General features: G+C 38.4%; 1 protein-coding gene across 7 annotated transcripts; it reads right to left on the reverse strand.

Moving 5' to 3' along the window:
• On the reverse strand, positions 1 to 25,908 carry LOC109093353 (catenin delta-1-like). Of its 7 annotated transcripts, none has more exons than XM_042759469.1 (21): positions 25,653 to 25,907; positions 16,229 to 16,380; positions 13,933 to 14,004; positions 13,215 to 13,340; positions 12,829 to 13,112; positions 12,472 to 12,747; positions 11,900 to 12,155; positions 11,200 to 11,422; positions 9,656 to 9,848; positions 8,828 to 8,945; positions 8,247 to 8,400; positions 7,828 to 7,845; positions 6,180 to 6,245; positions 5,944 to 6,071; positions 5,012 to 5,162; positions 4,702 to 4,897; positions 4,400 to 4,590; positions 4,224 to 4,277; positions 3,705 to 3,787; positions 3,358 to 3,412; positions 1 to 2,174 (listed from the first exon to the last, which is right to left on the reverse strand). In XM_042759469.1, the coding sequence occupies exons 2-21, from the start codon at positions 16,373 to 16,375 to the stop codon at positions 2,113 to 2,115; spliced, it is 2,853 nt and encodes a 950-aa protein (XP_042615403.1). In that variant the 5' UTR covers positions 16,376 to 16,380; positions 25,653 to 25,907; the 3' UTR covers positions 1 to 2,112. The 7 variants fall into 7 exon arrangements, with proteins under 7 accessions (XP_042615403.1, XP_042615406.1, XP_042615411.1 ...); XM_042759472.1 differs by having other exon boundaries at positions 25,368 to 25,665; XM_042759477.1 differs by lacking the exon at positions 7,828 to 7,845 and having other exon boundaries at positions 25,653 to 25,908.
• Between the last annotated feature and the right edge of the window lie 1,621 nt (positions 25,909 to 27,529).

Here is a 27,529-nt window from a genome sequence, read left to right on the forward strand (position 1 = left end):
TTGAGAAAAAAAATAATTTTTATTAAAAAAAAAAGAAAAATACAGTATTGCTAAGTTACATGTTCAATCCATGAGAGAAAAGGTGCAATGTTTAAGACCAAAGGTAAAGTGTTGAAATATAGGAATTATGAATCAAGATCAATGCTAGTGTTGCAGAAACATGTCAACTGACAGCACATGACAAAGAATTTTTCCTTTCGTCTTTAAAAGATATGAACCGTAAATGCATTTATTTTAAAAATAAAACTGATTGCATATGCATTCACCCACAACACCCCAAAAAAACAAAATCAGCCCCAATCATAAAATATAGAAAAGAAAGAACATCAACAGGACAAAAACCAAGAAAAACAATATAATTAAAATTAACAAATATTCTCTGGTATATATAGTTAAATGTGCTTTTATTTTACCTATCTTATTTTCCTCATCAAGCTAGAATCAATAGCGGTCTAAATCCTGCCTGAAAGAGATGCAATTTTTTGTAATTAAAAGATTAATTTATCCGCCTCCTTTAACATTAAACCATCGATTGATTCCTCAAACTTGTGAACAGCCTCCTTTACCAGGACTCAGATTTCTGGCTCACATCCATTTAGTCAACAGCCAACCTTTCCTTTACTGACTGCAGCGTTTCGAAGGACTGGATTGGCAGACAGGGAATTAAAAAGGCATTGGGGAAAAAAAATAAAAAAAATCTAAAAAAATAATAAAATAAAAAATCCTTTGACCCCTAGTGCTGAGGTTTCCATTCAGTAAATATCTACAACAGACTTACTGTGCATTTTGAATATGCAGTCTAAGAAACATGCACTGTACTTATGGATCTCAAAGAAAAAAAAAAACAATGCATATACATCCTCAAATGTACACTCGTTCACTCTCTACACATACAGGCACTGAAACCAAGAGGCAGAAGGGTGGTCAAATGTCCCTGTTTTCCGCTTATCACTCACACACACACTCACGCAACGCATTGAGCAAGCGAGGCACTCCAAGTATGCAGAGTGGATCTGTGAGACGCAGTCATATTTACACATTCATTTATATTCAGACAAAAATGAAAATGCACAAACTGGGTCCACCAGCAGGGCAGATTCACAAAGTACTGAAAAGTAGGAGCATCGATCTAAGACCAGCGCTGCGATTTGTCTCAAAGTAAATAGCTTTATTTTTTGCATCTTCTCTTCTGTGGCTATTTTATTGTATTTATTAAGAATGAAGGGTGAGTTACTTTTGAGTTTCCACACAAAAACTAACTGTTGCCAGTGACAATTTCAAGGGGGAAAGAAAAAAAATAAAAATCGCAAAACAGCTCTCCCACTCTGGAATGCTTTGCAAATTTGACAACAGAAGGAGTCTCAAAGAACAAAACTTTACTCACCTACAACTAGAGAACTTTCTAGAATTCTACTGGTTTAAAAAAAAAAAAAAAAAAGAATTCTCCCAATCAAATATCCCTCTGCCTCTTTTGTTATGCTTCATCAACGCTTTCACAACAAACCCTTCCTAGAGACTGAACAATCCACGAGACCATCCAAAAAACCACAGATGGATAACTAAAGGGGAATTGTTGGTCGTCTAGTGCTTTTAGAAAACAATGAAAAAAAAAAAAAAAAAAACATAAAAAAAAGGCCTCATGCCTGTTGCAATGCACCGACGAGACATAAAACTTACTGAGAAATTCTATATACATTATTTTCTGCAGGCCACATATGACTGATGAAATTTGGCATTACATTTTTCAATATGAACCACAAAGCAGGATGAAGCAAAATAATCAAAATACCAACGCCATAATATACTAGTGTTCTAATAGATGCATAAGCAAAAAAACAAAAAAAAACAAAAAGGAGATGATTTATAAAGCTTGAAAAGCTGGGGATGTGACTAAATAGAGTTTGTAGTCCCTAGTGTTTCCATTATTTGACATAAAAAGAGTGGCATGGACCAAAATCGAGAAAGGAATTCACTGTCCATTCTAAGTAGTGGCTGTTTGCAATCACATTGATCTCAATGAGAGCAGGAGAGTGACAACATGAGAATGTTGAAAACTACTGAAGGGTCGTTGCAATTAGTGGCTATGGTCCCATGAGGGATGAGATCAGAGGCTCAGCAGGGACAGTAGGCAGGAGGAGGAAACTCACGGCGGGTGATGCACACGATCAATTTTTCTGTGGACAGAAACAGGATGAGATGTGAAGGTCAAGCGTGGTACTCTCTTACATTAGGTTTACTAATAAAAAAGAAAATGAGTCAGTAATGTCAAAGAGTTGCGATGGGAATTTGTGCGCATTACACAAAAATCACATCACCCATTTTATATGGCAAAGTGATGACAGATACAACCACTGAAACATCAGTCATGTGACCAAAGTGGACACATGAGAGGAAGAGATCAGTGTTGGGGAGAAACTAACTGAGCAGTGGCAATGCTACTAATGGCACATTTTTTTTTTTTTTTACGTAAACAATGTTATATAATAATTTTAATATCGACTTTTAAGTCATCTGTTTTTGACTTCAGTTGTTCACTGTAAATGTTTCAATTTAAAGTTGTCATCCTATTTGGCATCCTTGTTTTTGCACAAGATAAACAGATCTCTAATGAAAAATCGAATATAAAAATACATAAAAATATATGGTGAAATATTGACACTTCAATTTTTTTTTATTTTTTTTTTACTTCAGTTGTTCACTGTAAATTTGTTTCAATTTCAAGCAGATAAAAAAGCTAATTAAAAAGCTGATAAAAACAGCTTTAAATTCAAACTAATTTAATGCATTTAAATTTTTACAATTAAAGCAGTCATCTTACATGACGCCACTGTTTTTGCACCAGATACAGAACTGTTTAAAAAAAAAAAAAAAAAAAAAAATTTTTTTTTTAAATAAATTATAATTTGAGTGTTACCAATATTTCACTGCAAAAAAAGGCAAAACAAATGACTATGTATATACAATTTAAAGCGGTCACCCAATTTGCAGTACAATTCTGACTTTTTGCAGTTTAAAATTTAACTATAAAAATATATTAATAAATAAACTATCAGTAAGCAGCTTGTATACCTAACTACTTTTCAGTAACTGTAGCTTGACTGTGAAACTGTAGCTTCTCAACTACAAGCTCCTCCAAATTTAAAGAAGCTTCCCCAACACTGGACGAGATTTACAAAAATTAGTAAAACCGTTTCCACTCAAGTACAGAATAGCAAAATACTGTTAATGAGGGTTAGAACCACAAATACACTGAGAGGCGCACATACACTTAAATAAACACATGAAGGCCATGCAGAAGGTGGACACACATACCATGCCTGCTCATGCACTGAGTGGGGGGAGGGGGAGTGGCCTAACCATCATAAGAGTCCAACAGAGGCAAAGAGCCCCGCCTCTCCCCATACATTCCTCCCTGAGAGTCAAAGAGAAAGAGAGATTGACAGAGGATCAAAGAAAGGGAAAGGCATCGAAGAAGAGGTGAGTGATAATAGAAGGAGAGGCGCATGTGTGAGTTAGTTGAGGTGAGAACCCTTCTTAGTAATATTAGTGAAATCACAGCAGGTTAATAAGTTTCAGGTTGTGTAGTGTGTAGGTTTTAGGATGTCTAGAGTGATAAATTGCTTGTGAAGGAAGTTTAGTGAGAACAAGTTGTTTGTTGTGTGTAACTGCACAGGAGCAGATGTTCCCTTGCAAGTGTGTGTTACCTGAGGTGCCTCTCTGTCAGAGCGATCCAGAGTGTCATCTAAAGTGTTTCTCCGCCCTCTCTGGTCTAGCGTAGAGTAAGCGTCTGGCACCACAGATACAAAGCATTTGTCACTGATCTCACACACATAGTTGGGGAAATACTTTTTTTTTTTTTTTTTTTTTTTTAAAGTGATACTTTTATTCAGCAAAAAATCAAAAGTAACACTATAAATGTCACTATAAACATTGTTTGTAAAACTAAAATGTTCTTTTTCATATCATTTTTGTACTTTTGAATTTTATACATTCACCCCCCCCCCCCAAAAAAAAATCTTGATACACGATATTTATTACATTTTATATACACACTTTATATGTAACCTTGTATAATCTATTTAATTTTAAAGTGCAAATTGAAGCAAAAATATACAAATGTAAATAAGAATTGTGAAAACTAAAACCACTGGAAAATGTGTTTAAAGTTAATTTTAGATCTTGTGTAGAAGCATTAAAGTTTGAGAATAAAGTATGTTTTATACCTGGTCCCATGTCATTAAGAGGAATCATGTCTCTGTCTCGGTCCTGTTTGCCCCCTAACAAAGAGACCCGAACAAAGTCAGATCACAGAAACGCTGAGATGTATACTGCATATAAACACCTGTTTGTTGCATAAACACACTAAAGAACATTCAGCAGGAATGTGTTGTGTTCTTACCTCTGTCTATTAGCGGCAGGGTGCTGTCCTCGTATCCCCCGTTGCTGCGGGTGTTGTTAGGAGGGTTAAGGTTCACCATGAAGTCTGTTTTCTTCCAGCCGTCTTTCTCCAGTGTGCGGCGGAGCTCTTTGAAGCCCCACACGATCTGCAGCACCAGCCCAGCACCACGCACCTCCCGATCTGAACGGTTGCTAGAAGGGGAAAACACAGATGATTGTCATTCACAGTTAAAATACTTTTTCCTCTTCTAGGTTCCTCCAATGTGACCAGCCAGTTATTAAAAAAAAATCACTTAAACATACCTGTCTTTGTTGATGAGCACCAGTCTCTCGATGCCCTGGGAGCTGCGCAGGCTTTTGGCCGCATCCACGCTGGAGCCGACCACCTCCACCATAGTGCTGAGAACAGACACCACCGTCTCCTCTGAGAGCGCGCGCACAGGCTGACTCTGACCACCGCCTGGCAGATTGGCCACCAAGTTAGGCACTGCATGCTTCCCTACACAGAGAGAGGAAGAGTAAAATACACTGGGATTCATTCATTGGGACTGTACACATATGGACACAAATACAAAGGCTGACACAAACAAACAAGTATCATTTGCTCACATACCTAGCAGCTCACGGTTACGAGCGTCAATGGCCAGGTTTCTCAGAGCTCCAGACATGGCTCTGACCACACGGTCGTTCCCATGAGACAACAGCTCAGTCATCATCGGCAGGCCGTGCTCCTGTCTCAACATTGCTCTGATGTACCGCCCATACTGGAAAGATAAGGAGCAAGTAGTACAATGTCAGATTTTACCTCCTGATGAACCTAATCAAATAAGGAATACGTCATGAATGGACTGGAGCTGCTCGATTACTTGAAAAAAATTAATTAAATTACAATAAATCAATTAATTTGGTCAGTATTGAGATCACAATTATTTAACTCAGTGACTTTGGAAACAAATATATTCATCTTTTTAACACAGGATATCTTTGAACTTTAAATACAAATGAAACTGAAAAACCATGAATTTTTTTTTTCTTTTTTTGTTGTTTAGATACATTTTAGAAGCCAAAATCGTTCTTGAAAATAAAGTTCCATTAACTGGCCCAGCCCTATGATAGACCATAGAGTTTATTAGAACTGCCCACCTTGGTGTGTATATTCAAGATTAAATCAACACCCTCGGATTGTCAACCAATCAGAATCAAGAATTAAATACGGCATATTATATATATATATATATATATATATATATATATATATATATATATATATATATATATATATATATATATATATATATATATATAAATAAATATATATATATAAATATAAATATATATAGTAAAAGAGGTCGAATTATACTTCCATAAAACCGTTTTTTTTTTTTTTTTTTTTTGACTTTTAGGTTATCAGAGTAAATCAAGCTTTTATGTAAATGAATAATGACCCCTTTAATGTCAAATGAGTCGAATACACTCTGGACTGTAATAGCAGTATTGTAACTACACACACAAACGCTGAAAGTTTTAGAATAACTTGGTACTCACAGTCCAACGGCCTGCACACAGGTTCTGCACAGCCCCCGCGGCGGCTTCAAGAACTGATGGGTTCTTGCTCTCTTTCAGGAGAGAAGTGTACACACGCACCACCTCTGGCTGGAACAGCAATTCATAACCTACAAAACAAATCATTACAGTGTATTTCATCTAGTATTTAGCTACAAAACAAGGCAAAGCGAAACTATCAGTGTAAGTATTCAAAGCCATCAAGACTGTCATTGTACCTTTGGCTGGTGTGCTTCTCTTTGGAATGTCAATCATATCTGAAGTTCCATCATCATCTTTTTTTCCTGAACAAAGCAGGCAGCATGAGCAACAAGTAAAATAGAGAGAAAGTGACACACAAATCTCATCTCCTGTTTAATGATAGTGATGTAATTTGTGACAATTTAGAAGCACAAGCCTCTAAAAGATGGATTTAAAATGGGGATTTTCTTTAAACAAAGGCTTGTCCTTCAGATACAGTTATGACAGAGGCTACATTTATTCCCTGAGGAAAGCCCCAAGTGATTTAATGACGGATGACTTAAAGCCTCAGTATACTGCAAGAGAAATCAAAGAACGAACTTGTGTGACGTAATTTCAAACTAAATCAGGCCAAAACGAAGTTAGTTTGAAGTTTGAATTAGCTTGCCAAAGCTAACTTCCCGAAGTACATTCCGACTGGTAAACACCTTTGAACTATCTCTTGGTGCGTGGCCATTATGCAACAGATAGGTGTGCTCTGGAGCTCCACCTTCATCATGGTCATTTCTTCAAGGTTAGACATAAGAGAAAAAAAGAACACAAGAGGTTCTTTGTAGTAGAAACTGTAAATTTACCAAAGAGACACTGACACTGTTTTTTCTATATAAATAAATGACATGACTGAAATGTTGCGAACATATCTACATCTCTATGATCATATGCTTTTATTAACTTTAGTCATTTTTGTTGTGCATTTTTGTTATTGAGAGGAAACAGAGCAGCATATATTTATATATTCATCTAAATGTTCACTAACAGTATAAAACTTTAAAAAGGTATTACAAACTTCTTTTTACCCATAAGTAAACGACAACAACAAAAAGAACTTTGCCAAAAGTATATTGGAGCCTTTAAAACGGGCCTTTCACAGTATATTATAGAGTGGTGACAAAGTGCAAGTTTATATATATATATATATATATATATATATATATATATATATAATATATATATATATATATATATAAAAATACATCTAAATGATTGAAGATTAACAGTGAAGGTTTGTAAAGAATGAATGGATTTATCAGAAATGCTGTGTTCTGGCACCCTCTGGTGGTTACTAGTGAAATGATTTAAATGCCGAAAGCATTTTTGTAGGCCACAGTGACACAATAATAATACTAAATCATATGCAAAAGACTACTAAGATTTTTGGGAAGAATCTCATCTCTCATTTCCCAGTCCTCTAAGAACATACAGCTAATTTGTATATTTGTGGTAAAGGTTTTTTGTCCATGATAATCTAGATGCTTACTATGGCAGCTTTAAAACTGAGCCATAGGGTTTAGTGTCCAGCGACATAATCTGATACTAGTTAATGATTCCATTTCCTTCAGATCAATAAAAACCTTATTTGTGTGACTGGTCCCCTTAAAATGCCTTCTTACGTTACTTAACAGTGCAGCTCATAAAACGAATGTGAAATGGGATAAGACCGACATTATTTTCCCCTAAAAAATTATCTGAGTTTCCCATTTCAGATCCACTTTCTGAACTTTGAGGTTTAATAATGGGTTACAATGAGGTGAAAAAATGTAAGTGATTCCCATGAAAGCAAAGCAAAGCCTTTACTTTAAAAAAAAATAAAGAAAAGAAAAACAATAAAGAGAGAGAAAAGCTTACCTTTGGTAAACCACTCGTCTGTTACAGGATAAAAAGATACGTATTGAAAGAAAAGACAGATACAGAAGAAAATGAGAGGAAAGGACTGTATTGGCATTAAAAGTAAAATATTGCAATAGTGCCCCAGCCACCCTATAATTATTCAGCAACAAACGCACAAAGCACACACTCGTGTGAAAATCATGCACGATGTATCTCCTTCTTGTGTAAACACACTTGATCTGGCACATATCAAACTTACAAGCATAACAGACTTCAGAGTGTGTACTATTATTAAGACAAGGAATAGACACGGCCTCTTAGTTGTTTACACAACACAGAGATGCACTGGAATGCAAAGATAGCAAGGTAACTTATTTTAATTAGTTACTATCCACAGCCAGTGCCTGTGTTTTTCTTTAAATCAATCAGACACGCACCTTTGCCCTTTCGGGAGCTGAAGCAGCTGCCCTTTTGGGAAGGTGCGGGGCCCTGATTGACAGGAGTCATCTCCTGATAGCGCTCAGAGCCTGGTATCTCCCGATGCACCTGATAGGACAGATTCCTCAGCAGACACACGCTGTTCTCAATCAGCTGCACAGAGACATAATAAACATGATTAAATAATAGTGTACGATACAATACAATAGTGTTCCATATCTTTAAAGATGCAGTGTCATTTCTGCACAACTAGCAGCAGAAATCTTAAAGAATCAGTGCAAACACTTCAACAGTAGTGACACCATTAATTTATTTAGTTTGTTATCTATCCTTTATGAAAAGTGAAATACAAAAACAAAAGTCGAACGACCAAAAAGGGGAAATCACTCTAAATACCCATTATCCAAGCTTAATTATAACAGTGCATTCAAATATGACAGAAAATATTCAACATGCAGTAAAAATGACCAACAATGCTTTCTTCCCCCTTCGCTCTTCCCTAAAACGCTGTACTCCTGTGCTTCCCCTTCATGAAAGAGCAGTGTTTTCAAAACCCTAATGGTCAAAGTTCAGAGGTTACCTTGTTGTCCACATCTTTACAGTTGATCTGTGACTGTACGATGTACATGAGTGAGTCGACCAGTCCAGAGCACTCCCTCAGCTTCCTCCTGGCCTCGCTCCGCTCCGAGCTCACATTCCTGAGAGCGAAACGTCATGCAACTAATTAGGACACAGCCTGTTTAATGTTTAGTAACATTTGACATGCACAGAAAGTTATAGCTTCAGGTCATCACCTTAAACATATTAAGCAAGTGTATACACATAGCAACTGAAAAGCTGAATAGGGGATGGGAAAGTGAGGGTTAAAAAGACAAGACACCGTTAGCTCTATTGAAATGTAATCACGGTGTAAAACCATTCCTCCGACTGAACCTAGTGCTTTCTAAAAGCCTAATAGGCGAGTGGGAGAAGTGAGGGACACTCTCAAAGAGAAGCACTCAAGGGAAATAAGTGGATTCAAAGATCACATTTCTCTCTTTTGTCCAAACTTTGTCCTGGTTCTTTCACAGCCTCAGAGGTTCTTGCTCGCAAACACAATTCAGAGCATTTCCTTAGCACTTCCTTCCTTTCTTCCACATGAAATGCAGTTTCCTCACACACAACCAAACTTTCTTGACAGGAATTCTTTAGCAGCACTGAGGCACACCCCTCCTCCCTTTAATGTCTTTCATTAATCTGAATCATAAAACTGTCCCTTCTTAACACATGCTAATCCGTTCCTCCGCCCATCTCTCTGTGTTGCTCTGGCTTAACAGCTTTTGATTCTCAGCCTGAAAAATGTATACCTTGAATTCACTGTAAAGCGCCCTGGATAAAAGCATCTGCCAAATGCATTAATGTAACGTACCTTAAGCAGCCAGTGGTGTTGGTGAGTGCCGTCTCCCACTCCAAGTGTCTGGGTTTGCAGCTCTCCTCTCCGCCATCGTTCCCCCTCTCCCAGCCCGAGTGAGGAACCATCACCTCATCCGACAGAGCGTGCAGCGCGTGGTCCACGATCTCCATCTTTACAGAGTCGTGAGATGAGAGGTTCCACAGCGTGCCTGAGAGAGGATGAGCCATCAGTTACTACCAGATGTAAATGAATTTATGTTTTTGAAATGTCACTTATGCTCAAACAAGTTTGCATTCATTTGACAAAAACAGTAAACACATTAATATTGAGAATTATTACAAATTTCCTTCAGAAATCATTCTAATATGCTGAATCGTTGTTCCAGAAATATGTATCATCAATGAGTCGTATGTATCATGTATCATCAGACTTCTCTCTGGTGAATAGAGTTGTGACGTTCGCGAACGAACCGATTCTTTTGAACGTCCCATAAACATGAACGATGGGAGCCGAGTCGCGGCTGGAGGGGAGCCGTTCTGTCTGTCGTTCTTTTTTCCTATGCGTGTTTCACACAGATGCACACACATGAGCGCCTCCGCGAGACAGAACAGTTATAGGGGGAGGGGCGCACCCAGCGCAGGCCATCCCTTTATAGCGTGATGATATTAGTTATTAGTTGTGCACGCATCCTTCAAGTGAGTACTCCAGTGAGTACTTCTGATGTCCTATTTGCAAAGTGTACAGTAGTAATAGTATGTAGACATTTCCATTTTATTTATTCTAATTTTATCTACTTTAAATATTTTTTGTTTTCTATCAAAATGTTCATGTGTGATAATGTTCTTGTGTGGAAGTGTTTGTAGTAAAAGCTGTTTTGCACAGAAATTCATTGCAGCCAGCTTAGTACAAAGTGTGTGTGTGTGTAAAGCTACGTTGACTTATGTTATTCATACAATACCTACTCACAAATAAACATCAAAAATGTTTATTTTGTGAGTAGGTATTGTATGAATAACATAAGTCAACGTAGCTTACACACACACACACTTTGTACTAAAGGTAAATCCAAAATAGTGATGTCACTGTCTAAGCAGAGGGATGTTGTGCAACCCTATGGAATATAGTCCACACATGACAAATGAGGTAATAATCAATATTTCAGAATAATTCAAACTCAGATATTGGTGTGTGGTGATATCTGAGTTTTAATTATTTGACTACAAATCTCACCTCATCATTCCTCCCAGTGATTATTTCCAGGATAAACTGAGATGCCCCCAAGCTGGCTTCTTAAAACTGACTAAATATTTTAAAAGAGAGCCAAAAGATCCGTTCTTTTGAACGGCTCTTTGAAAGGAACGGATCGCGAAGATCCGGATCCCCTCAAAGAGCCATAAATCCCATCACTACTGGTGATGTATGGCAGATTTCCAATCATTTAGTCTGCCTAAACGCTGCCCCTTTCTTACAACTGACCGCAAGATCGCATTCAGATCTGCCTCCATCCAATCAACAACTGATGTATAAGAATCTTGATTTCAGCGATAAACACTGCGTACCTGTTATGCTGTCGGTAAGGTCCTGATCTCTCGTCTTCCTCAGTAGCCGCACCAGCGCGGGAATTCCGTCACAGTTCTTGATGGCTATCTTGTTATCTGGATCTCGGCCGTATGAGATGTTCTTGAGTGCCCCGCATGCAGCATAATGAACCTCCTTCTTTGGGTTATCCAGCATGGACACGAGGGCAGGGATCCCCTTCAGTCGTCTTACTTCTGACTTCACCTGCAAAGGTCAAATTTGAGTGATTTATCAATCCTCGACATAAGCCGGTACTAAGTGATGAAACCACAGGCAATCAGTTTGGGTTAAGTTTTTAAAATAATACTTTTATTCGGCAAAGACACACTGCCAAAAAGACAGTAAGACATTTATGATGTTACAAAAGTGTTTTTTTTTTTTTTTTTTATATTAAGCAGCACAACCATTTTCAACTTTATCATCAAATCAGCATATTAGAACAATTTCTGAAGGATCAAGTGACACTGAAAACTGGAGTAATGACTGCTGAAAATTCAGCTTCGCTTTATAGGAATAAATTAGTTCTTTTAAAATATTTTTATATGTAAGATTCCACAATACTTCTGTTTTTTAATTAAAAACTTACTGACCCCAAACTTCTGAACAGTATTTTATTTGATGTTTAATATATTAGGACGTGGGCGGGAATACTCAGCATACATTGTGTATGTGCAACCTTACCTTATCATTCTTGAAAGTGAGATGTTGCAAGTATGCTGCAGCGTTGCTTTTGACAGGGTCCAGGCGGTAGTTGAGCATAGCGATGACTTCAGGAAGTTCCGGTTGCCTCCATGATGTGGGGGCGGGGCCTTTACGAAGAGTGCTGTCCAAGGATGCCATGCTGCCTCTCTCTCCCTGAGCCAGCGGAGCTCCTCCTCCCCAATAATACATATCGCCAGCACCACTCATATCACCATCCAGTGTGCCCTCATATGACCTACACAAAACAAACAGCAGTTCAAACTGACCGATCTTTACAGCTGCCTTCTGTGGAATGCAAAAGACTATATTTTTAAAGAAAGTTGGTAGGCAGACCATTACAGTTCCGATTAGCTTTCCACAGCATGGACCAAAAAAGTACTATGGGATCTGAAATTGTGTGTTTACCAACATTTTAAAAAAATATCTTTTTTTGTTTCACAGACAGACATACAGGTTTGGAACAACATGGGGGTGAGTAAATGTAATTTTTGGGTGGACTATTCCTTAAATACCTTTCCCAATCAAACTGATTTTCAACAAAATACACTTACCCTGTCCGACGTGGAGGTGGGGCATGGTGTGGATGTGCCAACCGGGGCATTGTGCTGTAATGCATGGGTGGTCCCATGCCGTAATCAGGTTCGTCGTATCCCAGGCTCCTCTGATCATCCTCCAAGCCGTATGGCTCTGGTACAAAGCGCTGCATGCCAGAGATCTCCATAGCACTGCCCATACGTCCTACCTGGGGCTGGGCTGCATACGGGTCCAACTGCGGCCGGCTGTGGGTGCGATATGCGGAATCCAGAGTGCGATAGGTATCCACAGGCCTAAAGAAAAAGAATCGGGTAAATTAATTAGTACATCTATAATGCTTGATTTCATCCAATGAAAAAGCAACGAGCAGAGACCTGTAGCGGTCATCCATTCGTGTCCCTCGGTTGAGGCTGGCGTAGGCTTCAGAAGGAGGGACGCTGCGGTAGTCATCATAGCCACCTGGTGGTCCATAGTGGTAGTTACGGGGGACAGTAGCGGTGGGGTAGTCCATGGGACCACCTGGTGGCCTGTACACACGGTCCATTGGGGTATTATAACTGGGCATCCCAGTGACTGAACCTGTGCCATCCAGGGAAAGTGTGTCTGAGACTGAGGGAATGACTGTTCGTGTGGTGGTCATCTTTGTGACCTTCTTTACCTGATAAGAGAAAGCACCATCATTTATCTTTCCAAAGACAAGTGGTCATACTTGACAAAATGTGGTAAGTTACATTAGACTGCATATCTAAAGCAAACTTACTGTAGTCTCAGTGCGACGTGTGGTTCCATCATCACTGGTTTCAACTGAAATAATTGGTATAGACTCGTGGGGGTCCTCCTCGACTGTGACCGACTCAACAATATGACCAGGGTCCAACATCCTGTACTGTAGCACAGACACACAAACAAAGAACAATAGTGAACATAAGCCAAGAACAGGAAGTGTGTCCACTCACACAAACACACCATCTGGAGCACTCGTAGGTGCACGTTAATGACGACACAATAAGTCAGTGCAGAAAGAATAATTAAGTGTGAAAATATGCACAGGAGTATCACACAGGGTTCACCGTAAGGACAGCCCGAGACCAGTGCTGTTTTGAGATCTTTTTCAAAGCATTAAATCAGATGAACAATGAATAAAGTAAGCATTTGAGTTTATACAATGTACATTATATCCTTTTTTCCTGAATAAAATGTTTACCAAAAAAAAGGAATTGTGTTTTTTCCTGACACGTAAAAATTACTATAATAATATTATTTTATAATTATAATGACAATAATAGTAATTATTTTTGTGATGATATTATTATAATTATTATTATTATTATTAGTAGTAATATTATACAAATAATAAAGATTAATATTATTATTTATTAATTTTATTTTTAAATTAATTATAATTTCATTATTATTATTCTAGTTACACAACTGTAACATGTAAAGAAAATGATCCATTGCGGACACACCATACTAACCTGAGTCCCGTTTATGTATCCCTCGTTTAATTTGAGCCGTTCTAACTCTGCATCACCAATGACACGGCCGTTCTAAAGACATGGAGAGAGAGAAAAATTACAACGGACCAAAAAAATTAATTAAAAAGGCCAAGAGAGACAATGAAGCGGTCAATGTGGCCAGTGATCATGTCGGTGAACAATGCAAAACATTCAGAAAGACCACAAATTGTAGCAGGACCTTGAGTAAATACGGCAATGTATAAACATTATCTTATGAATGTTCATGCAAAGGATGCATAGGAATAGAAAAACACTTGAAACAAAATAAATGACTTAAGTTAATGAGACCATTGCACAAGAGAAACATGACAATATTGCGGAAATGGACTGATAAATGAATGCAAGGAATGAGAGAAGGGGGTTGACCGCTACCAGATAACATTAATCATGCTTTTACATGACAATGGCATGCAGCACAATTCACACTTAAAGCACAAATTCTCTAAACGCAAACCAGGGGAAGTGGGCCGCTGTACTATTCGCCGTCCACAGAGGGAGCCGTGAAAGTAGATGGTAATCTTAGCTGACAGGCGGGCTTGTGGGAACCTGTCAGCAGGTAGGAACTGAGCCTGCTCAGCATGTTAATATCTACACAACTATGTCCGACGAGAGCAGATACACATGATGGTGACATTCCAAGCACTGCTGACCAGCTTCTTATCTTTACACGAATGTCTGTCTGTGTGTTAAAGTGAGCCTGAGAGAAAACGGGAGAGATAATGGTTTTCAAAATAGTTCTATTATTTACTCACCGCTTCTTCAAGCCATTTGGTAAACAGACCGAGCGTTCAATCCTTCTGTCGTAGTTCTCAGTATCATTCGCATTTGTGTGGTGAGCATCAAGATGTGCTGTACCGAGTTTGACAGCAACGATGTCAAGCACATTGGTTCTCTTGCTCCATATTTAAAAGGTAAACAAGTGCAAAATGACATTGGAGCTATGACAGATTGAAAGCTTTTCAATTAAATAAATTAATCTGACGGCCAGCATGTTTGGTCTGCTTTTAAGGAACTTCATATTATTTTAGGACAATTAAGTCTCTATTAAATAAAATCAAGTCCCTATTTATTATAATAAATTTAATTCATAAATAAAGTGCTGCCTAGCCCTCCTGCAAAAGATCATGTTCCATGTAAGAAATTAAGTCGCAAGGGTCTGAAACCAGTGTTATTAACTAAACCTATTAGAACTGTTGTCTTCAGTAATTTAAATATACCAGAAATTAAACAAAATATACATATTAGATAAAAATCTTAAACTCAAAAAACTCAGAAATGCTGGCAACTAATAGAAGTAAGTTGAAGTACTAAAATACAAAAACAAAAGCCAATTATTTAAAAAAAAAAAAAAAATCAATACTATAGTAGTATATGAATAATACTTAAGTAATTTTAGTATACCTTCCAATTTTGTGAGATATGATTGTCTAACGTATCTGAGTGCCAAGAGAAAGTTGTGTATGTGACTATCTAGCTGTGAATAAAACCTTCAAATCATTTTAACTCACACACACAGTCGACGCCCTTGAAGGAGGGGGCGTGTCTAAGTAGAATCATGCAACCAATCAGAGGAGTTCTCTAGTCTACACATTGAAGTAAACTGAGAAAGCTGGGATTAAGACGATACTTAACATGTTCGCATTGAGCAATTTCCACCATAAGACTTTTTGAAATCCTCTACACACAAGGCAGACTCATCTTACCAAACCGGTTTGTTATCTCTCCGCTCACAGACATCAGCGGAAGAGGGTTTTGGGGTTGAGAAAGTTTCAGTGATAACTGAGACATTCAACATGAGGACAGTGAGTAAACGGGGGAAATTCCTCTTCGATGAAGAACATTCATCATGACAGGTTAATGACACATGTACAGACATGCGTTTGTAAGAATCAAATGGTTGACATTCAAAAAAAAAAAAAAAATGTTATGTGGTGACAAACAAATTGTGTACATGATGAAACATGCAAGTGAAAAAAAGTGACTTAATAACTAAGTATTCTAAGTACATCACACGCCATAAACTGCGCATTATGATGATGACAAAGGGTGGGTGGGTGAATGATGACAAGAGGAAAGGATGCAAAAAGTGGGATCTGGTGACATTGAACACAACTGTGAAGGATGGGTTAATCGCCATGCTCCTTGAGGTGCCAACTAGGACGCACTGGTGCAGAGTGATGCAGCAAGGGTGAGATATTGCAGGGTGATGATGCGGGGAACCCTGCTGCTGCATGATTGGCCGGGAGGGTGTTACCTGCAGGGTGGGGAGGGGGCGGGGTAGGGTACCGGAGGGCCCCACGCTCCTCCTCTCCTCCTCCAGAGCTCGAGTCAGACGCTCAAACTGCATCTCCTGCTCTCGCACAGAGGCCAGGAGAGATGCGGCATTCTCACACTGCTCCATACACACTGAGAGAAAGAGGACAGGGTTACACACTCGCACACATCATGAGATCCAATACCTTGCGCACTCCACACGTGCCCTGAAAACACAGAAACATGCGCTCAACGCAGACAACAAATACACAGCTTAAGAAGCTGAGCACCATGTGACCCATGCGGTAAGCTAAATCAAGAAACCGTAACCGGGAGAGACAGAAAAGAGATGTGAGAGAGAGAGAAAACATGATAGACAGAAAATAAAACTGTGAAAAGACAACTCGAACGAGACAGGTGCTAACAAAGCACTTCAGACGCAGGCATGATCGCGCTGCCACTGCTGAGTGACAACACACAGAGGAAACCAGACCGGTTTCAAGCTCACAGATAGGAGAGTGATTCAGACGCTGTGTGAGAAGAGATCGTGTAGAGGCAGGAACGACGAGTGCAGACACAACAAGCGATGAGCCAAGGTCTATTCAAATCAAAAGTGGCTCCATGAAACTGTACCGCAACTAAAGAAGCTGTCTGTTCTGCTATGCTGGCCTTCCTGGAGGACAACTGGAAACAAACTCAAGTTCAAGTTAATTAAAAATAAATTAATTAAAAACAGCTTACCATGGTGAATAACCATGATGAATAGTAATATCATAGCACTTTTAGATAAACCAAAGTACTGAACCATAACATTTAAAATAACAGCTTCAGAAAATACTGATACAGGTACCAAAAAAACGATGCAGATATAATAATAATAATAAGATGAAAGATTATTATTATTCGAAGCAAAACAGAACATGATAGTAGGCAGTATCTGCTCACTGTATCTTAACCCTTAACTGGTTTTAAAACAAGACTATTAAAAACTAACTTCTACAGTGAATTTTATAAAACAGCTGGAGATGCTACTCTGAAGGCTCAGAGGACAGTGTTTATTATTCACTGTTAAACACAGAGGCTCCATTGTTAGATGTGGAACTTATCAGGATATCAGTAGCGTAGTGTATAAATAACTACTTCTGTGAGTTCACACTGCATTTGCTCATTAGCACCAGTGATCTGGGTGGGGTGCAAGCACCGCGTGTGAACTGCAGATGGTTTGAAGAAGAAAAAAAGAGAGAAAAAAAAAAAAAAAAACTCTGGAGCGCTGATCCGAGCACTGATCTCAGCAGATAGATGTATTCTGAAAAAAGACTGATGTCATACGGGAAGCTGAGTCAATTCGAGCTACAGGTTGAGAGAGGTTTAAAAGGTTCCTTGGAAAAACTACAAAAAAAACTGAGGGTATGGTGGCTTTACACAATCTCTATTATCTTACAATAAAGACACGTAAAGGGAAGAAAGTTAGAAATTAACCCAAGTAATATTTCCGATCATTTCCAACTGAGCTTCCCTTTTTTTTTTTTTTTTTTTTTAGTTTATTACGGTTAAGTCAAAGTGAAAGAGAAATAAGCCCTTACTTGTACCTGGCCTTGTACATGAATCATTATGCTTCACTTCAAAAGATAATCAAAACATAACTCGCACACAAAGATGAATGGGCCAAATGTAAAAACAAAATTCCAAAACGGAATTCATCAACAGGCAAACTTGATAACCAAAATCCCCCAGAAATCACCTGTATGCAAGAATGACAACATAGCCTATACCGTTCTCCGTTTAAAATTTTTGGCTTAATGCTGCTTAGTAGGAAAAAAAAAATGCATTTATTTTATCCAAGTATTTTAAGCGTCTCCGGTGACAGCCAAACTCTCTTGTCTGCATTCAATTCACACGACTTGCATCCTTCAGGTCTCTCATATAAAAAAGGAAAGGCAAACTAAGATTGAATATGTGAAAGCACAAATGAAAGATAAAAGCTTTGACTAATGGGAAGATTATCCAAAAATATGAACTTAAATTTCAGCTTAAAATTTATGGCTTGAAAAGTCTTTGGAGCAACGCAAGTAAATACTGACAGTTTTAATGGCTGCATAAAACTGAACTATAACCATGCAATTTCTTATTATAACTTGGTAGTCTTTGATCTCTTTTTTGGATTTGCTGCAAGGAAAAGAACAGCATGAACATTCTTCAAAATCTGTGCAAATGTGTGTTGCATACAATAACATCATATGGATGAGTGAATAACCAAAATTATATTTTTTGGTAGAAAATTCCTTTAAACAGCTCGTCAAAGCACTTCAAAATAGGGGTCTTTAACTGATACTGAATCGAAGACCTTATACATAATCAATCTGTGCCTTGAATCCTAGCTTTGCAAGGATAGAAACTTTGTAACATTTGCAACTGCATAAAGCACAAACTCAACTGAGATTTCTAGACATCCACTAAACACAGAACAACTATTTTAAGGAGACCGCAAAAGCACAACGATCCAAGAGTGAAAAAAGAATCCCAAAAAACAAACAGTGGCTATCATGAGAGCAGGATTGAAATGGAAGCAAGCTGGAGTCAAGGCCAAAATGTACAAAACAGCAGCATAGGAAAAGCTCCGCACCCCCGACGATTCAGGCAGCTAACTCAACCCGCAACCAGCTCACAACCGCTCTCTCTCTCTCTCTCTGTTTGTGCGAGACCGAGCGAGAGGAAATATTTGCAGCTGTCTGCTTAGTGGTTAACTGAACAATAGGAAATGTGTGTCCACTACAGAGAATCGGTTGAGAGAGCAGCGGGGTGTGCATATGCCGTGGTGATTTTAGTTCGCTGGGGGGGAGGGGGTTGTCGGTGGGTGTGATCGCATTGTCCTTGAAAACACAGACGCAGCAGTCAGTTTCAACTAGGACTGAAACTGTTTTCCACCTCTCTTCGACTTCCCTCCCCACAAAGCAAACAGACTCTCGTAGAAAGTGAGGAATGAACACACACACACACACACACATTCCAGCTTGTACTGTGGCATGTCAGATCCTGTCTCAGATCCTCTGGAAGCTTGAAAATAACTGGAAAACGCATCCCTTACTTTCTCCTTATATGTCCCGCTTTCTCTGCATTCCCTATGACATATGTCCTCATTCTTTCCCTAAGCATCTGATTGAAGAGTGTGTAACCAATGACTCACTCACATCTCATACTGTCTCTCACTGATGCATGCATTATTAAGATAACAAAGACTTCTGATACACTTTTCACGAGTAAAACACAGAACGGAGTGTCTAAATCAGGGGTGCCCAACCCTGCTCCTGGCGATCGACTGTCCAGCAAAGTTTAGCTCCAGCTCTAATCAAACACACCTGCCTTTAATTTTTAAGTGAGCCTGAAAACCTTAATTAGTTGCTTTAGGTGTGTTTGATTAGGATTGGAGCTGAACTTTGCAGGACAGTCGATCGCCAGGAGCAGGGTTGGGCACCCCTGGTCTAAATGATACTGTATTATACAGCTCTTGGGAATCCCTGATTCTGATTGGTCGATTGCAATATTCTGTGGGTTGAATATTTTTTTATTTGTTGTATTAGTTGCACCTCTCTCATTTCACTCTGTGGTCCCTTCGCCCATTGTAATCTCGGCTTAAACCACTATTTCATGTCCATTTGTTTGTTAATATAATAAGTAGTTCGAATTACGTGAACTAATGTACAGTGAATTAGTTGTTAATAAACAGCAATAAACCGCATTCAGGATGATAGGAGGACATGGGGTGTGCTTTATTTCATGATAATGACCAGCTTAATGTACTTTAATGTAACTAATTGTAATTGTTTCAGAGTGTGATTATTAAAAACAAAATATACACTGGTTAAAAAAAATATATATATCTTTTTTTAAGCTAATTAAAACATTATTGGAGTACATTTTACAAGAAAACGCATTTTAAATTTGATGTTTAATTCAATGTCTTACTTGCCATTTCTTTGTAATTATTTTCTAAAATTATGCTTCTATACCAATTTTTTTTTTCAGTGTACATGACACTGATTAAAAATGTCAGAAATAGAAAGTTAAATGAAACCTGTATGAATTGTTCACTATAAGCGATAGGGTGAATTTCCATTTCATGCAGTAACTTCATAACTAATGATACACAGAAGTGACACCTCGCAAACAAAACACTATATAACTGGTTCACACACACAAAAATATATCTTCGACTGTGTCCAAATCAGAAGGAGCTTCCTTGCTGACAAGTCAATCAATGACTACACACACAGCAGTTTACCAGGTACCAGGAATAAGGAAACAGGTCATCTAAATCATAAACCAATTATAACACACTATAAATTCCACACACTGAATGGTTTCACGCTGATGAATTCAAAGCAAAAATTTTAATACATTTTTAAAAAGGTATTAAATATACAAAAATAAAAAAAGCACTGATTATATTCTCTCTAACACAATATATATCAACCAGACGAAGGCTTCCAAGCAGACAGGATGTTACACAAACATTTGAACGTGGCCTTGATGCCGTCCTCCCTCCATACACTACATTTTTCGAGTTTCGGACACAGCCTGTGCACTTTACAAATAGGCCTCCACAGGACGCTACCAGCTGTGAAAATTCTCGTCTTCTAAGGAGAAAACTGTCATGGGACGACTCTTTAAATAGGTCTGACCTAGAACACCCTGAAACTTGGGCAAGAATCATATAAAACATGATTTAACACCACAGGTACACTATACGCAGAGTTCAGCTTGCTGAACCATGTCAAAAACCCAGCATCACTGGCACAAAAAAAAAAAAATTATGCCAGTCCATATTAAAGCATAAAGCAAAATTCATAATTCAGCAAAACCCCACTGAGACTGCCCTGAGCTCTGGCGGGATTACAGAGACAGTGCCCTCCATGACATCATCGATACATCATCAAAAGCATTTGACTCTAGAACTCTCATGACTGACGGAGGTAGGGATGGCAGTATTCGACATAAGCCTTGTGTAACTAAATTTGTCAGGTGCTTAATCATTTGCATCCTTTAATGGGATAGCAGAGGTATTAGACAGCTAAGCCACTAAGCATCCAAACTCTAAACACCTAGGGCTGAGCTAACAATTACAGTAAGATACAATATAACAGGACACAGTTTAAACATTTAGGAGAAGTAAATAGATCTTGCTGTATAACAGACTGCAGCTGCAGCAGGCAGTCAAATATGATCTTCAGATGCACGTGGGAGGCAATTCAGACAACAGCTGCTGACTTATGCTCCAAATATGTGGATTATGGGAAGAAAAACATTAAGCGGACTATAATGTTCCTTTATATGGAGAGACTTTGAGACAAAGTCAATACAGGTGTCTGAGTAGGAAAACACCTCTATACACATACCAACATGAGAATTCTGATAACAGACCTTCATCAGTGTAGAGTCATATTTAATTTTTGACAGGAATGAAAACAAGGCTGTGAGGGACAGACGTATGGTGCGTTTAATGGACTGTACTGTTGTTTAACAATAAAACCGAACGTTCGGCTGACTAAATGTCTTTCTTAGACAACATTCAGTAGACGAAAACTCTATAAAACAGTTTGAAAGTTTAAAAGAGAGTTATAAAATTATGTGATCTGGGACTCTTTTGCCACTTTGAAAACTGTAAATCTATCGCTCACTGCCTTGTTTTCATTCATGTTAAATTCAATATGGCGTCTAACCTGACTAAGGTGAATAGCGTAGTACTGTTTTACCACACATCATGCATGCTTCTGGGTTCCTGCTGACTCAGCCAATGCTGGGATGTAAAGAGCAACACCATCAGCACTGGCTTGGCTCCATTCTAATGCTCAGTGAACTTTGGTACACATGCAGCCAACTGATCTGTAATCAGCCATGCGCTTTAACCAACTATAGGCCTACCTCTAACTGCATTCAGTGTGTGTTAAAGCCTCAAAGCATTTGGGAAGTATCTACTAACCTTTTCTGCACAGACACGTCAATTAGCGATTTCACATTATAGCCTTTACTTCTCATTCAGCCAGCTTGCAGTCAGAGCACAGAAACCCGGAAATGGGAGTGCTGGTGACGTAACGCTTTTTAAACATCAACCTGAGGGCGTTACTGCAGGTACAAGGTAACAAGGAGGGGCAGATTATCCTCTCTCCCTGTAATGACGTTGCCTGGAATTTGAAAACCTAAAGTATAGTGTTGCAACCACTGAGGAAGAGAGAATGTGCTTTTTTTTTTTAAATCTTGCTTGGAAGAACTATTACCAGCACTATTTCTCTCCACAAAGTTCTTTCCTTTGGAAGAACTGCAATAGAACAAGTGGTACTATTTTTACTTTGGCCAAATTGCTTTAACAGAGACATAATTCATATATTGGACCATTTTTGATAGAACTGTAAAATTTTTATCTTATGAACATTTATGAGTACATAGGATTTCCCTATACATTTGGAAGAATAACTCAAGTTATTAAAGCAAGTCCCTCAGCTCCTCTACAACTTGCATTAAGTCTGCAAAACTATAACTCTTTAGCAGTTATTACTCCCAAACTGGGTAGTATGGAATGGAATCAACTTCAATGACAAAAACACATTTTTCAAAACCAAAATAACTTTTTGGAGACTGTTGTTGCCAGCAATATGTTAAAGACTAGCTGGTTGGTTCTTCTCAAATATTGTATTAAAATAAGATAGGAGGTCTACAGTAAGATTTTACACACCATCAGTCCTGTCAGTTCTTTAATTGCTATTTAAGCTGCCATTGACAAAACATTCTTTAAAGGGATAGTTCTTCCAAAATTGAAATTGTCATCAATTACTCTCTTGTTGTTTCAAACCTGCATGACCTTTTCCTCTGTGGAATATAAAAGACAATATTTTAAGATTTTTTTTAATTATTTTTTCCAGTAATTCATTGGTCACCCAAACTGTTTCATTACAAACATTCTTCAAAACATTATTTGGTCTTCAAAAGAAAGTCATACAGGTTTGGAAGGACATGGGGGTGTGTAAACTACGACAGAATTTTCTTTTCTGGGTAAACCACTGATTCAATCTAAAAAAGCTGTGGCATATTGTGAATATAGTCACTGTCCCAGCATGCAGTGGAATGCCTTATTGCTTGATTACCAAGATTACTACATATTAAAAATAAGAAAATGTATTTAAAAAGCTAGCAACATAAATGACCAAGTCCTGAATTTATTCTGTAAGTTCATAAATTGTTTCATTTTAACTTCATAAGCAAAAACAAATAAATAAATCATAATATTAATTAGAAAAGGTCTTGCATTTATTCTGTAAGCTCCGTAATTTTTACCTAAACGTCATAAGTAAAAAAAAAAAAAAACCTGCACACTTAATGCTCAAGGTCTAGATTGGTTCTTTTATTGTTTAAAACGTTTTCAACCTTTTTAATAATAATAATAATAATAATAAAAAGTAGGCTATTATTACTACTACCATTATATCTTTGTAAGGTACTACACTGATTTATCTTTACATTGATGCACACTACAATTCAATACTCCATTGTATGGAGGTCATGACTCATTCTTCACTAACTGAGTATCGAGCTTCCTCTATGGATGGTGGTGGTGGGTGGGGGGGGCGTCTTAAATCGGGCGAGTGTACACACGTACCGGCCTTTTCAGTTCAAGGTAAGCGAGTAGGAAAAATCCCAAACATTCCTGCTTTGAAAGCCTGTCAGTTTCTGCTGAGGGTCTGATAGGCATCATGAGCGTCTCGGACGACTCTTGATGTAAAGCGCGCGCGCACACGCACACGCACACGCACACACACACACACAGTGTAACCTGCTGCTTCACGAGGGTTGTGTGTAAATGAGATCCACTGTTAACACACTCACACACCCAGAGAGAGAGAAAGAGAGAGAGGACCGCGCCTTTCTCTTCCCCCACCCCACACACACCCCCTTGCGCTAATATACTAACTAAACAGGTTCCCAAACTTTTTTCCCGTAATGATTATTGCGTATACCCGATGACTTATCTGACCGAATTTCGCCCTCTTCTGGGAAAAAATCCGCAGATAGGAGTCAAAGTCAAGTAAACCTGAGAGAAACAGCGCCGAGGCACAGGTGAGGCTCAGAGCAGGTAGAGCAGGAGTGGATAACGCGATACTTCATACTTGAACTCAAAACATGTGAATCTCGACCCAACACACTGTGCAAAAATCAGCTTCAACTCCAATACATTAACTCCCACTTGTAAATCCTGTTATTTTGATTTCAAATAAATCTACTAATTCGTTAAGAGTCATTTATATTTATTAGATTTTAATTTAAAAAAAAAAAAACCCCACAAACCCCACTGGATACCATAATTTGCAACTTCAGGTATTCTCATCTCCATAAACAATGCTTTAAATGACTTCCGCAAACTCAGGTGTGTTCATGGGCCTTGGCCCGCTTTACTTCAATACAGTGAACGTTTCGACCTCACTGCCGTTTACTGACCCACAGATGCATTACTATCCACTTTAAATTCACATCAATAAATAACTTCGATAACACCTATAATTAGTTCAAAATATTTTACAGTCCTAAAAGTGCAAAACGGGGGAAAAGTCCCACTGAGATATATAAACCATTGAAATCGTCACAGATATGAGGCACTGACGCTCAACTAAATCAGTTTCTGTATTCATTTGCAGAAATTATGCCTTGGACATGATTATAATCAATACAGGAACGGTGTCATAATTACTTGCACACATAAAACAAAAGAGTTCTCGAAACCCGTAAGTTAACTTTATCTGTTCTATTTATCCTGCATTTCTACAATAAGGTTGGAAAAGCACCGAAATGCTCCGCTCCCGGTTATTCTTTCACAAAGCCTGCGTTACAACATCAAGAGACGACTAACGTTACGCACTCGATCTAAAGGTGAACTTTGAGGAATTTCAAGGAAACGAGCTCCTTCCGTCCCAAAGATCCTCACGCTCGTGCCATTTCGATTAGCACGGCGGCTAACTCCACTAGCCTGCTAACATGGAGAGCTGGCTAACTTTGTTCTACTCCTCAATTACGAGGCCAAACAGGGAAAACCAAAAGACCACAAAGAAAGCCATCAGAGAGATCAGAACAAACAGAAGAGTTTCCATAGAGTCTACCTTTGTTTTTGGTTTCGTTACAAGTCCCGATGTGAGGTCGTGGCCTATCGAAACGGGCTTCTCTGTGGCCAGTTTCAGATTTTCCAAGCGGTAGGAAGTGATTGTAATTCCAAACGTTTGCTGCTCTATATTTGGGCGTTTCAGCCCCACGCTACGCCAGACGCATCTGCCCTATTTTATGAGTTCGCTTTCTAACGAGTGGCCTGTAACGCGTTTCTCTCGACGAAGCAAAACAAAGAAGAAACCTGAGATCAGCAAATTTAAGCAGTCTTTTTAAAAACCCACCAATCTATCTGGCTCCCCTTGTTCACTCCTCTCTGTGCTCGTCGTCCCACCGCGAAGCGTCTGACCCCTCCCCTGTGGAGCAGGAGTTCACCGACACCGCTTGGGCGGGGACACGACGGACTTTTCAATATGCAAGCGAAAATAAAAACTCGATATTACACTACAGAATGGTTCTTTAAATGTAAACGCACTTAAACGCTGTTATTCGTCGTCGTGTGAATACGGCACCGCTGCAGTCACGAAACGAGGACTTTTCGCTGCACCTGTGAACCTGCGACACTTCATCACGGACTGATTGCAATCGGGAACTGCAAGAATTCTACAATATCAACCACAACGGAATCGTTTATGGGAAACAAATCGGAATAAGCTATAAACCGCAAAGACAAATAAATCATAAAATAAACAACAAAGAAATAAATAACATTGTACACTACACTTTTCATGTATTAAATCCTTCCTTTGTTTATTAACTTAGCTATTTATCACTACAGCAATCTATCACAGTTAGCTACTTCAGTTTTTTTATTCATGTATCATTTTCAGATTTTGCATATACAGTTACTCTTTTCTGTGTTTTTATTTTTTTATTTCCTCATTTATTTAGTTCTTTGTTTATTTCTTTATTCTGTATGATGATATGAAAATCAAATAATACTTAAAGGGTCCAACCAGTGTTAATCAGCATCTTTTAATTTATACCCTGCACGTGCAATGGACAATTGCTTAACTATTTTGCCTGATTTTAGATTTTCATTATTCTTTTAAGTATAGCCGTCACACGTATTTTTTCAGTATGAACTATGAGGAGTATGAAATATGAAGTTGGTTAATTTTATGTGGATCTTGTGTGACTACACAGAACTGACATTGCATTCAAAACATATGAATTATTAATGCTTTGGTCCATCTCAGTTTGCACGTCTTTTGCTCAGAAGACTTCCTGAGGTCACCAGATGGATATGTCACTTGAATGTTTGGGAAACAGGAAACCATTTTATAATTACAGTAATTACAACAAGAACCTTAAACAGTGATATTGGGTGTTTGCATTCAAATAAGCTTTTTAAAGGCTGATGAAAGGTTATCTTTTTATTTATTATTATTATTTTTTTTGCCCTGTCAGACAGAACAATTAAAGTCAACAAAATAAACAGATAATTCAGACAATATCACACAGTTAATTAAAGGGCAATAAAAACTGTGGCTACACTGTTGATGTCAATCTTAGTAATATAAATCTGAATTCAAAAGTTCAAATGTTATTTATTACTTCCAAAACTGTCAACTCATTTCCTATATTTATCCGTTATCTTGAATCAGACTGACTCATGATCTGTCACTGCTGGGTCAATGAAGCATCAGTCATAGTCAGTCATCTGATACTTTCAGTTCAGCGTGGGATATTACAGTAACACTGAGTGCCCCACCTAGGGAGTCAAGCTCAGATGATGTTAAAACTCAGTTCAGTTGATGTTGAAAACCAACCTCAACGCAGCCAGTTAGGATAGGAGTTTGTGGATCCAAGCGCTCAGTTGAGTCAGAGTCGCCCTTCTAGTAGCAAATACAGGAGCACACAGTAGCTCACCCTAGGGTCACTCCCTTGACCCTAGGGCACACAAAAATGTTCAGCAGCCAGAAAATAGAGAATTCCACGTTTGTCCATGTGATGTTGCACATTGGTGTCAGATCACATGGTGTATTGTTATAGCCACAAGGCAGTTTGTTGCCAGAACTAGCCCCAGCAGGTTAGGGTCCAGTATAAATGTGAATCAGCAGAGGCTTAGGATCAATACTGCATTTCTGCTTAATTTGCTATCTTTTGGTATTTTTGTTTCTTTTTAGTTTATTATGGATCAGAAGGCATTTTAAATTGT

This window comes from Cyprinus carpio, chromosome A1, assembly GCF_018340385.1.
Source record: "Cyprinus carpio isolate SPL01 chromosome A1, ASM1834038v1, whole genome shotgun sequence".
Classification (NCBI taxonomy): Eukaryota; Metazoa; Chordata; class Actinopteri; order Cypriniformes; family Cyprinidae; genus Cyprinus; species Cyprinus carpio.